This window comes from Drosophila navojoa, chromosome 4, assembly GCF_054131105.1.
Source record: "Drosophila navojoa isolate 15081-1374.11 chromosome 4, UAZ_NAV_1.0, whole genome shotgun sequence".
NCBI classification, from domain to species: domain Eukaryota; kingdom Metazoa; phylum Arthropoda; class Insecta; order Diptera; family Drosophilidae; genus Drosophila; species Drosophila navojoa.
Window position 1 is genome coordinate 6,504,308 of NC_142892.1, and position 13,912 is coordinate 6,518,219.

The following is a 13,912-nucleotide window of genomic DNA, read 5'->3' on the forward strand; positions in this document are numbered from 1 at the left end:
TTTGGATGCAGCAATAGCTATTACAAAAGGATTATGTTAACGGAAGTGCAGCACACTACGTAAAGCTTTCAAGAATGCTTAAGGTTCATTTCCTGGCAATAGCAAGGGCATGCCAGGTGCAACAGGTGGCAAGCAATCAACCCTTGCGGCCAGCATTTCCTGTGAATCATGAAAGCTGCAGTCCTTGTGAAAAGTTCTAAAGCTCATTTGAAAAAACTTGCATTTGGCTGCACTTTGGCGCATTTCGTTTACAATTCCCAAGTTGGAATTCCGCGAGGACATCGTATATAAGGCGAATGCCAGCCACATGCTGTTGGGGCGGTCGTGTGTTCCGCAGTAAAGACGGTTGGACACAGCCCGTCGAATCCGCACTCTGAAATTGTGTCCGTTTGGTTAACGCTTGTAGAACAACAACAGCAACTACAAACGCACAAACAGAAATCAAACGCTGCGCAAACTTTCGTCATTCTCTGATGCTAAACGCAACATGCTAAATGTACAAGGCACAGAACAACTATTAATATATACTATACATGTATATCTGAATAAAATGCAAAAGTTGAAACTAGAAATCACGATACGCAAAGATAATTGATGAAGAAGACAAAAGATACTATCTGACCAAAAGTATATCAATGCAAACAAAAAAACATATAAAACGCATAAAAATACACTAAAAAAATGAACAATGAAAGTAAACTAACTTAAATGTGACCTAGTAGATTAAAGATATCATCATCGTGTTATCAGGACAAGAAAAAAATCTCTCAGAAAATCTAAAAAAAAAAAATATTAAAACTGCAAAAATGCATTGGTGTGTGTGTCCCGTTCGTGTAATCGCTGACACGTCAATTGGCCACACAGAGTCCTGGACCGGCAGTCCTCCCCTTCACCTCAAGCCGAGGATATGCTAGGGATAACGCTTGGCCGACTTGGCGCGTCCACAAAAAATAACCATAGAGACGTTTAAGGCAAATTCTAAATGAACAAAAGTATAAACCAAGAAAAACAAAGGAAAATGAAAACTGAAGAAAACCAAAAATGAAAAACAAAAACACAATTGTAACGAAGAAACAAACGATATTCAAAAATGAGCAATATGAGCAACATACTAATAATGGCAAAAAGCAAAAATGAAAAAACTGCAAATTACGACACAACACCTTCGAAAAAGACCTCAGTATAATACACATAATGCTGGGTGCTGCAAAGGAATGCCATAGCCGTATCGCCCCTTTTTTTTCACCATATTGATAGATAATATTATTTTAAATTAATTACAATGTGTGTGGATTGGGCAATGCGTGCGTGTGATTGCAATCGGCAAACCACATGCAATAATTTTTATTTTAAAAGTCAGTCGGAAATTTAAATTGCATTTGAATTTATGTTCAAATTTGAATTCGATATGCGGTTACCCTCATATATATATAGAAATATGCAAATCAGCAAGACAGCTGGCAACGCTTCTCATTTGGCCATCCAAATATAGTAAGTGTGAAATGTTACGTTTATGTAAATCAGATAGATAGCTGCCACATATAAAAATCAAAACTGATTTTTTAAGACTTTTGCATCCAATTAGTGAGAGTTAATCGTTGCGATTATGTTAATTTTTATATGGGTGGCCACATTTAGTATAAAATTCAAATTAATTTGCAAGCCTTGCAAGATTCAAGCTGAGTGCTATGAAACTTTAACGTTAGGACTTTCATTACATTACGTTACGTAGCTAACTTCTGATTGGCGGCAGCGTTTGTTGTAATTGAGCGTACGTAGTAGGACTTACGTTACGTAACTTCTAGGCAGACTTCCTTGTGCTAGCTGACAACGCTAGCTGAGTGCTATGAAACTTTGAAGCGGAAGTGGCGATGATCATAAATTTAATTTGCAATCGTAAATATTGTTAGCTACATTTTATTCTTCATAATTAATTCTTAATTTAAATATATAAATTTTAATTTCAAACAGGGGCCAGCATCATTAGCCGCTTTGCATCTTGGGTGTCAGCTATATGGATATCCTTGCAGGCTGTGCTTGCGCTGGGCTACATAGGCATGTTTGCCTCCAACGGGATCCCATTTCGCGAGTGCGTGGGCAACCTGAAGCTGAGCATGGTAAGACTTCTCATATTGAATTTGCGTAATCTGTGAAGCTAACGCGATCTGCTTGCAGCAAGGATATACGGTGACGGGCAACAGCGGACAGGAGTGCTTGCAGCAGACCTTTCTGACGCCCTTCTGGCGTAATCCGCTCTACTTTGGACTGCTGGCTGCGGGTCTAATTGGTCTGTGGATAGTGGTTATGTTGTGGTATGTATGAGCAGGCTAAGATTATTTAGTTTTAACTAATTTAAACTTTCCTTGACAGCACGCACAATGCCAAAGTTCTGCGACGCAGCTTGTTTGTCTATGGCCTGGTGGGGCTTTGTTTGCTCTGCGCCTTGACTGGCTGGGAGGTGCGCAACTCCTTCTCCCGCCACTACTTTCCCGAGCTGTGGGCCTTCGACCGCACATTGCTCGGGGAGAGCAACATCTGGTTCAATGCCTTGATGCAGGTGTTGTTCTCGTTGAACTGCGGCTTCGGCGCCATGCCCATGGTGACGGGCAAGTTCCTCTACAAGGGCGACGCAGTGCGCACCTCCGTGGTCTACTTGTGCTTCAATCTGCTGATCAATGCCATTGCCGTGACCCTGTTCATGGTACAGTTCGATTTCTCGTCCAATGGCTTTCCGCTTATGGACGAGCTGAAGCCGCTGACTGCCATCTATGATCGGGTTCTCTATGGCGCCCAGTCGGAGGGCGAGCTGCTGCGTCATCTGATACCCTCGTTGATCTATGCGCTGATCATCTTGTCGGCGCTCGTCTCCATCACCGTCGCCGTCTATACATCGACGCGCCTGGTGCCCCGTCGGCCCAGCTATGTCATTTGCCTGATTGCCCTGGTGGTGGCCGTCATGTCGTTCGCGGCGCCCAAGTTCCTGATTGCCCGAGTCCTGGACTCACGCATTGTGGGCACTCTGGTCATTACGGCGCTGGTGTTCGAGCTGATTGCCATCACATGGATCTATGGCGCCAAGAATATCTATACGGATCTGGAGTTCTCGATCGGACGGCCCATCTTCCGTGGCTGGATGTGGATGTGGTGCAGCTGTCCGGCCATTCTGACGGGCATTTTGGTGTGGTGGTGCGCCGACGACGATCAGTTCGATCTGCTGGCGGGCTACTTGCCCCGCTGGGCGCCCATTCTGTTTGCCCTGGCGGTGATCATGATTATCGCCTGCATACAGATCTTCCGGCAGGTGGAATACAATTTCTTTGGCATGATCTGCGAGGCCTCGAAGCCAGCCAAGGAATGGGGTCCAGCTGATCCGCTGGCGCGCCACTCGTGGAAGCAATGGCGTTCCGTCTGCCAGGACACCGGCCGGCGTGACTTCACCTTGCGTCGTCGTGGCACCCGCGACTACACGCACTCCATCAAGAAGGGACAGTATTCGAGTGGCCAAAAGCTCGGCGCCAACGGCCAGACGGTGCATCCACAGCAGACGCACTGGAAATCCTCCACGCCGGGCAACAGTTCGCCCAACTACAGCGGCTCCATGTTTGGCGACTCGGCCATCGAGGAGGACATTAGCGTGGACAAGTTTCCGGGCATCACGCAGCAGTATGTGCCATTCCAGGCCAGCGATGGCAAGCCGCTCAGATATTCGCAGCGGGCACGCCAAACAGCGCAGCCACAAACGTTGACTCGCCTGCCGCCGGGTCCGACGACAGTGGAGAAGCACCGCGAGGTGGTGTACATCAGGCGGCTCTCGGATGGCGGCAGCGGCAGCCACGCCACACGCATTGAGATATCGCCATCCAACGAGTCGATTACCTATGGCAATGGCAAGGCCAACGGTAGCGCCAATTTGGCCATGTCCCGCAACCCTTTGGGCCGCTCCACTGGCTGCTTGGCGCCGGCGCCGGCGCACAATCCGAGTCACATCAAGCGCTCGGCCAGCTCCGTGGTGAATGTCAACACGCACAAGCTACCTCCGCCGACGTCCGCGGCTGCCGGCGATCACATCTGTTGGCGCAAGTTCAATATCAATCCCGAGGAGTACTCCACGGAGCTGTGAGCTGTGTGAGCTGTGAGCTGACGGAAACGAAGCATTCACACCCAAAAGACTTGTCGCATCCAAAATAAGAGAAAACATGTATCTGAATCTGTGCAGATCTATCTTTAAGCTACGAACCACTACTACGAACTATGCCCATATGCAAAGTGTATCTTCTAGTTTTCAACTGTACATATACATAGAGATAGCGATAATGATAAAAGATTAGTTTAGTCGCCTAAGCAAATTTTGATATATACACAATTCAGTTGTCATTCAGCCGCCACAACTAAGCAGAATAACGTGTAGTTAAGCTTTATCTTAGACCTCTAGACCCTTTCGATATATTTTGTGAATGCATGTGCGTATGTATTGTGTATGTATGTGTTTATGTATTTTGTATGAGTCTGTTAAACATTTGAATATATGTAGTCTCTTTTAGTTTGTCCCATACGATAACGATAATAATTATAATAATGCTTACCATTTAGTTAGTGTACGAAACTGCGTTTAGCTATTAGTCAACTGCACAACGATTACAGAAACGATATAATGTAATAAAACATATAATTAGTAAATTATAAACGAAAGGCTCTTGTTTTTATTTATATAAAATATACATTTATACAAATTAGCTGTAGGAATAGAATATAGAACTGAAATGAGCTGATAGACAAACCTTTTTTGAGTCATTACTGGCTGAGGTAATCGAATTTTTAAAATGAGTTTATTAATACCTGGTTTAGGTATTATTACCTTATAATACATACTATGCTAATATGTAATGTTTACATTAATTTGTATACAACGAATTTCATTGCATACTTTTGCGCGCTCCATATATATTTACTCCGTAAAAATCTGTTGCCTGCTTTTAGGCATCATTATTTTCATAACAGCCCTGCACAATAAGAGCTATAAATTGAATTACCCTAAGTGCGGATTAGAATTGAATTCTCACTGTTAAATTCACGGCTTCAATAAACATTATTATTAACAAAAAGAAAAAGTTTATAAAAATCTAGCAAATATATTAAACGTACCTTAAGAAATATTATAAATAATTAGCATTTATTGTGCATTATTATTATTGCAATTCTCTTCCAATTAATATTCTCTCTTTACAATATAATTACCATTATTAAAATATATATATTTTTTTTCTTAAGACGTTTTTTGCCAGTTCCTACTCAAATAAGAACTGTAATTTATTTGTATATATTTTTAATTTTTTTTAATGCTTGTTAGACTATGATTAAAATCAAAAATTGTTTATTGCATGCGTCATAAACAATAATAGCTTTTTAAACCTGAATGCTAATATATTTAATATGTATTCTTAGACAACATATACCACTAAATGAGATCTGGTTTTTTTTATTTCGGAATGACTTTTAATTAATAGATATCGAGTTTTGGTTAATTTTAATTATATATATGTATTTATATACAGTCACTATAGAACGGTAAAAAAAAAAAACAACAATTACGCCCACACCTTCGAGTTATACTTTGGTAGCTCTTCAAGAACTCACAGAAGTCGTGATTAGCTAAAAATATATGGGCAACTAACTGACTTGCGGCTGCAGCTTTCAAGCATAAACTTTGTGTACATATTACAGCCATAATGATGGGTCTATAATCGAAAAGAATCATTAGACATGATGTCTACAAGCGTATAAAAGATATAATTATAATATATAAAGGTAGATACGTATACCCACCGTGGCTAATGGCCAAACAAGTGACTGATTTATGTCTTCAGCATTTGTGAAAATATCATTAATGCCCACACTAAAATGCTAATCGGTGTGCTCAACAGCTACACTTAGATACACAGATATACATAGTTAGATAGATACATCTACGTGCCAAATAGCATATGATTTTGTATCTTTCGTATCTTTATCTCATGGCTTGGCTCAAGCTGAAACCGCAATGCTTCCTTTGTTTTGCATAACTCAAGACTTTGTGGCTTCGAACATATTTATATAGTGGGTATATATCTACATTTATATACGTATGCACATACAAATATATTTCCAGCTGACTTATTTGTTGACTGATGAATTTTATACAAATTTGATACACTCGAGGTGAACTTGATTTTTGTTGCTGCTGTTATTTTAGTTTGTATTTATTTATTTTTTTGTTTGTGAAATATGTAGAAGCATCTTTGCAGAAGCGGCTGAACAAGTTTTGTTCGCAGTATCATACGAAATTCAAATTAAAGCTAATAAATAGTTAGGCGCTCGGTTGATTTTTCTTCTTCTTCTATTTTTTTTTTGGCTGCAAGCTATACGCGCTGCGGTCACAGCCTTTGCCTAAAACCAAATTATATTTCTATTTACTTATTTATATATTTATCTATCGATTTCATTTAAATACGCTGAAAATCTGAAAACTTGTCCAAGTAACCTTCGACTAAGGCAGACAGCAAGACCAAAAATAGTCTGGGGAGTGGCAGCACTTAAGTGCGTTGACAGCTGGCAACGCTGTGAATTGAGCGCAGCAAGGGGCAAAGGATACTCCATTAGCATATTTGTAACAGCGATTAACTCTGCTCAATTTAAGCTATCGATTACGTTCTGTTGACGTAACTTGGCTTACGTAATTGAGAAGCCGATGTCGTGCATGAAACGATGAGCATAGCAACAGGTACATAGGACTTGCCGTAGCATAATTATAACTGCGATGAACTTTCAGTAATCGATTAATCGGCAGCAATTAATTAAAGTGAGCAGCCGATGTCATGTAGTAAGCCAACAGGTTGAAAAGGATTCGTCATAGCATAATTATGACAGTGATGGACCGAGCTCAATTTCCGTTATTGATGGCCGGTAATCAATTCAAGCTCAGCCTTTTACACAGCAAAAAAAATCAGCATAGTCCCGCATTCGTTTAGCAAACTTGAACCCGAAAATTCCCTCTATAATTAAATTTACATACATAAAACAGGCCGGCGATAGTCATAAATTCGTATATAATAAACTTGATAATTTGCATGTGAAACTTGTAAAGAATAACATTTCTGGCCGACCAGCCTAAGAGATTACACCAAATTCATAAGCAAGTGTGATTGTGTGTGTGTGTGCGATTGTTTGTCTGGTTGTACGTTTCTATATGTACATTCGTATCAAGCAAGCGAACCAGTTCGTATTTAAATAAAATAACTCGTTCTTCGCGTCATTTATTTTAAATTAATTTGGAATATCGAATTTTTGATCATTTTTATTTGGCTCACACATTTGGCCAAGACAAGTAGAATGTTTTAAGCAGCATCTTAAAGCCAGTTGAACCCACCATTAGTATAAATACATATATCGATGTACGTACATATATATTTCGATATACATACATACATACACTGAGACATAAGTGCATAAGTATGTGTGTGGTGGTGGTTCATTATGTGTGGCTACATTTTTTGTATGTTTTTCTAAAATTGCTTTTGTTTTGACTCGCGACGCCGATCACCTAACAGCCTTGTGTCTGTCGGCGCGTGTGACCGACACTGCTCCAATTTTTTTTTTTGGCTAAATTCGCACTAAAAAACCAAGCCAAAAAAAGAAAAAGAAAAAAATCTGCGAAAATTCAAGACATTGCTTCTTCTTGTTTGCAGATTAACTAGGCTAATTTACAGGCCTGACCATTGAGCTGAAGTGCAGCACTCTCGCATGGCCATAAATCAAAACTCAGAGTCACTCCAAGCACCTTCCGTTTGGTCGTTTTGGCCCGAGCTGAACTTGAAAGCCAAATGAATAATTGGCTCAATCGCAAGTTCGAAGAGATTTATATAAATTCAAGAAGCTACAGATTTTACGAGGCTTGCAGTTCATTTACTCAAATTTCAGACGTTTAGAGCTCTTCGGGTTTTTTCAAATTTTAGAACTTGTTTTGATGTATGTAAACGATGTATGCATGTAACGATAGATGTCGAAAGTTTGATAATCCGATTTTGTTTAGTCGAGTTACAGCTGGTTGAGCATTGAAACTCAGCTCTTGACGCTTGGCTAATTACAATAAAATCTTGATTAATGGCGAACATCTTGAAAAGAAACTTTCGCTTAAGCTGGCCGCGCTGCGTGTAAGCTGAAATTACATAATTCCCACACAAAAGTATTCTGAGCAACAGGTTTTCAATGGAATCCGATAAGCATCGTATCCCAGCTCCAAATTGTGACCCTCATGAACGCAAGGATTTCAATGCCAATGGCCGGCAATTGGGCCAATAAATTGGCCAGGCTGAAACTGGTTGGCCGCTGGTTACCAGTTACCCTGTTGCCCTGATGCCTGACTGAGGGTGTCCTTGATACGACTTAGTTATTAATGGTTTCTCCTCTCGCGTTTTTAATGGAAGAGCAAACACGTTTTCTTTTCGATTTTTGTTTCTACTTTTGTTTTTTTTTTTTTTTGACAACCTGAAAGCCTCACACTCTGTACTCAGACTCGGCGCTTGGGTTTAATGAAATTCCACAGCTGGTTAATAAATGTTAAGTTGAATTGAAAATAAACCGTTAGAATCGTGTGCAGCCGATAAATAAATAAAAATCGACTGTCATCACTTTTTCGTTCATATATCAATAAAATTGTTGCTATTCAAATAACGATTTTTATGTCAAATGCTAAATGTTAATTATGGCGAGAGTTATAGCGCTACAAATTGTACAATAACATAAAGAGAATGAAAACAAAATCCACATAAACTTAACGGATTCCATTCCTGAAATACAATTAATCGGAAATCGAAAGTAGTCTTAAAAATTTGCAAACGACTTGTATAAAATATTCCACTAATTCTGCGAATTCCCGCACATCGTAAAGGCAGTGTTTCTAGCTGACGAGCTATAAAATGGGTTAGATTGTAGAAAAAAGTAGGCAAAGTTTCAGGAAGAACTGCTGGAAAAGCCGGCAAGAGGCCAAATGGAAGAAAATATACAAAAAAAAAAAAAAAAAAAAGTAAATATATATAACAAATTATTTCTAGTGCTCTTAAAAATAATAAAATAAAAAATTAAATTTAATAATTTGGCACACAACGTGTAGTATTTATTAAGTATTTTCTCTTAGTATTTTCTCTTGGTATTTCCTCTCAGTATTTCTGCTAAACATTTCTTCAAAGTATTTCCTCCGAGAATTTCCTCTAAGAATTTCCTCTAAGAATTCTCTCTATGAATTTCCTTTAAGAATTTCCTATAAGTCCTTACGCACATCACTTCACTTTACTGCACTGATCTAGTGACCCCCAGCAGGCCTGGACGACTGAAGAAATGCTGCAGCTGCTGCCCTTTATATAGGGCCACTTTCGCTCAGTCACCAACTCGTGCTCAAATGTTGCGCCTGGAGTGAGCTAGGGGTCGTTGTAGTCGGGCCTTAAGTAGCCAATGGGAGCGCTCTCTGCTGCTCTAAGCATTCTAGCGTCGTTTTACTTCGTGAGTAGAGACAGTCTGTGAGCTAGACGGAGAGACAGAAGGAGAGACTGAATGCAGGCATTCGCTCACATACATATGCAAACAAATGCGCATAGTTCAATCGGACTAGCTGCTTATATGCTTGATAAGCCTAAATGCTGCTATGCTAACTAGCTTTTGTACACTAATATTTATTATATTATTATTATTACTATTCTATAATTCTCTTATGCATTCTCTTATTATGCTATTCCATTCCATACTCCTTTTTGGTGGATTTATTATCAAATAAAATCAAAATAGTCTAAGCTGGCAACACTGCCTGCATGCTTCTAATAAATATATATTCTCGGAAACCTAATTTATATTATTTATATTTAGCATAGAAATTGAGTAAATTCGAGATTTTTCCATATTTTGGTAAACAAAAGAGCAGAAGCGAGCTTTGTTCTCCTGATTCCGAATATATCCCACACCTTATCAGTTCTATTTCAATTTACCGTGAACTTCCTTAAACTCGAAAATAGCCAAAATTGCAACATAAATTATAACAAATAACTTAAATCTGAAACCGAACTAGTTGGTCGAGTCTGGTTGGGTCTGTCTGATAGTCGGCTGGCTCATTTACATAAGTATAAAGTATAAATCTAAAGCAGCTTGACAAGTAATAAAATTTGCTCTGCCTTGACTAGTATGTAGATGTGATCACATACATAAATACCTACGCATATACATATATGTATACACATATATTTGTATAAAGGATAAATTTGCATAAATCATAAGCACAATTTAAAATGTCCAAAAAGTTGTATTCTCTATAGCTGCGCAACACATTCTGACATTTGGCTAGTATATGTGTATGTATGTATGTGCATGGGTAAATACATGTCTGCTTTTTGTTCTTTTTACGATGTTTATTTTATTAGATCCGCCAATTTATAATATATACATAGCTGGCGAATCATCTGAAAGAGCAATATGAGAAATCGCAAAGCCTATTCTAGTCAGCGCTGTGCCACAATATTTATGCTATAGGCCGTATAATGAATGGCTTTGATTATAATTTTAAAGAGCTGTGCGTGAGACTCTTTAATTACGCATAGACAGATAATGATACATTTCTTCCTTGCCATTAATTAACACCTAAAATGAAAGATTGAGGCATGGACTTAAATGTGTAAACTTGCTTTAAATTAAACGCGATATTTTGGCTAACAACAAAATTTACATTTTATTTCCGTAAAAACCACAAAAAAAAAATTTGCTAATTTATACACATACATACATAAATAGCATAACTATACATGTATATATATTGTACATTTTATAATATATAAAACATTGTCTAGAATCTGGTTAGACGTCGCTGTCGATACATCTGGCTTTGGCCCATGTCATGGACATCGGGTGCGTTAATTTGACAAGCCAGTTTTGTAATTAATTTTAATCAATTTTATGCGCACACACGCACACACACACACACACACACACACACAGACACTCTCTGTTTGATCAATCAAATACCGAAAAAGCAGAGTATTGGCACGTTCTTCGCTCATTTGCATCTTTACATCGCAGTTGGATAACACTCAAGCTTTAATTTCGTTTCATCATAGCAACAGGCACATGTTGCAAGCAGCCATGATGCCGCTGAAAAAGTTTTCTTTCCTCTATCAAGTTTTTGGCATGATTTTTCTGAATTAAAATTTAGTTTTTTTTATTACTATTATTTTCTTGTCACAATGACTTCTCGAAAATGTCAGTCGATGTCATTGCCTCTGTGCAAAGCAAGTTGCGACCCGAATGGTCGCACAGCATCGTTCATCTGGCCATCTGATCTCCGTCTAGGTGGAGGTTTCCCCATAAAAAAAGAATATCTAATAGGCGGATGCATAAGTGTGTGCTTGTGACGGTCATCCAAGCAATTAGCTTCTTGGGGTGACTTCCTAAAGCCAAACTGTTTACGAGTCTGCCTCATTTAGGAGCATTTAATGGCCCCCGCCATTGCATAGCACTCACTTTGCAGCACGCAATTACGACTGCTAACACACATCGCTGATAGCCACTTTGGCAGATAGATATAAACAGCTTTTAATAATGTCATTCGAACAAGCAGCGTGTACACTGAGCGAATTTCTGGCTGCGAATCTATTGACAAATAGTTAACTGCCTGCATAACATGGCTATTTGCAAATCAATTTGCAGACGGAAGAACGAACACGCAAACTTAAAACATTACTATTTTTAGCTGTTGAGCACATCTATTAAAATGCAAAAGCAGTGGTTCGAGTCGTTAGTTAGTCCCTCTCGCTTTTCTTGGTTCTTTTTCCCCCTCTTCACTCTTTGGCTTAACGTCTTATCTCTTCTGTCTGCCTGCTGCTTACCTCCATCTTCCCTCATCATTTCGCACTCAGCAGTTGTCTCATTTTTCAGCTTTCCTTACTCTTCAATTTGCGTTTTTCCTTCCCTTCCCACCTTTATTTATCCCATTCTTTCCTCTTGGAATCCTTCTAGACTATTTCATATTTTCTCTGTTCTTACTCTTTTGTTTTAGGCCTTTCTCTTTAACCCGCTCTCTTTAAACCCTGCATCATCTCTTCTTCTTTGCACTTCCTCCAGATTCCTCATGTTAGCATCCAATAATCTTCCTTAACTCAATCAATTTTTGTTCAGTGTGCCACGATAATCGAATCGAAGAATATTTTGTGTATTAACAAGTTACAGTCGCTCTCAATGATTGTGATTTGCTTGAATCTTTATCTGCTCTCGCTGGCTGTCGACAAGTGTATTTACTCACTTGTCCACACACAGATCAAACGCCAATTGTTGTCCCGTTTAGCACCTCATTCATGAAAAAGTGATCTAGATGCGCGACAAGCGACAAATATTTGAAATATGCAAAGCCGTCGTCAGCTCAATGAGCATCAGTTTCAGCTTTCGATGGGCTTCGAGTGTCTTTCTGTAGCTGTTGTCGCGTGGGCAGCAGCCAAAATGGTTCAGCTCGGAGACGTTTTAACGACACTTTGGCGTGACTGCCACTTGAGCATGTTTTGGGCATCACAAATTAATAAATGCAGCTTAAATTAATAATGAAAATAAGAAGAAGAGAATTGGAAACCCGTTTGGCTGCTGCTGCTTCGACTGCTGCTGTCAGCCGCTCGGACGCGCAAAAATGATGCGCCAATGGCTTCAGTTGCACTGGCTCTGGCACTCGCATATCTCGCATTCGCATCTCTGCATCTCCATCTCCATCTGGTTGCATCTTTTCTGTTTAAAAAAACTAAATGTGTACGGGCGATTGTCGCGTGTGTGTGTGTGTTCATGTTGTTGTTGTTGTTTTATGTTTTTAATTTTTATTTTTTTTTTTTTTTCATTTTGCGTTTAAAGGTCATTTGGTTATTGGGGCTGCAGCGTCTGTGTGTGCGCCTACCTTAACATTCAGAGCTCAATTCCAAAGTTGGACGACACGACTGACCCGCCATACGCACCAGCAGCATCGGCATCAGCATCAACAGCACCAGCATCAGCATCAGCAACCGGTTCATCTTCATCTCTGTTGCTTTAGGCCTAATCTCAGCCACAAACAGCTGTAATCTCTGCGAGCCATGCCTGGCCATGTTTGCACATAGACAACGCCTGCATGGAATGCAGCAGCAGCAGCATCAGCTAATTTCATTTGCAACTCAACTAAATAGGTATTTGCCCATTGCTTCGCATCGATTGAAGCCTTGAAAGCGATTGCCAAAATTACAACATCTTCGTCTTCGAATGTTAATCTCGTTTACAAATTAGACTTGGCATGACAATATGTTTAACACACGGCGACCACATTATCCAGGGGCGTTCAAATCACTCAAAGCGAGCAACAACAACAACAGCCAGAAAAAAAAAAAAAAAAACTAAAGAAACTTAAATCAAAATAGAGAAGAAGAAAAAAAAAAAAAAAGAGTTCAAGCTGAGGAATTAGTCTGGGCTTAGACCCAGTCAATAGTCTTCTAATATATTTGCACAAATAAAAGTAGCTAAATAGAAAAGTCAATAAAAGAGCAACAAAATTTCGAGGCATTGTCTCAGGTGCTGCTGCTGTGATTTTTTCTATTTTTATTGATTTGCATATTTTAAAATTTAATAAACTATGATTATTTTGTTTTAGTGCGTTTAGCTATGTTATGCGACTGTTAAAAGCCAACAACAATAGCATCAAGAGCAGCACTCGCCACTGCGACTGCGCAGCTGCCGAGCGACTGAGGCTCGCGCTCGAATACCTGGCCGAAAACTGGCAACGGGTTGGTCAGTTGTTGGCGTCAGCGTCTTTGTTGGCAGCATCTTCACTCGCTGCGAGTGTTAACAGCTGTCGCCCAAGTCGACGTCGTCGTCGCCGCAGCAGAAGCTGAAGCAG

The 13,912-nt window shown here is 39.7% G+C and overlaps 1 protein-coding gene across 2 annotated transcripts in view; it reads left to right on the top strand.

Moving 5' to 3' along the window:
- blot (solute carrier family member bloated tubules) overlaps positions 1-4,689 on the top strand; it is a 29,303-nt gene extending 24,614 nt beyond the window's left edge. For both annotated transcript variants that reach the window (XM_018101397.3, XM_018101398.3), the window contains exons 4-6: positions 1,972-2,117; positions 2,176-2,312; positions 2,371-4,689. In XM_018101397.3, the coding sequence (XP_017956886.1) occupies positions 1,972-2,117; positions 2,176-2,312; positions 2,371-4,120 (2,033 nt within the window). In that variant the 3' untranslated portion in view covers positions 4,121-4,689. The remainder of the gene's footprint in view (positions 1-1,971; positions 2,118-2,175; positions 2,313-2,370) is intronic.
- The last annotated feature ends 9,223 nt before the right edge of the window (positions 4,690-13,912 follow it).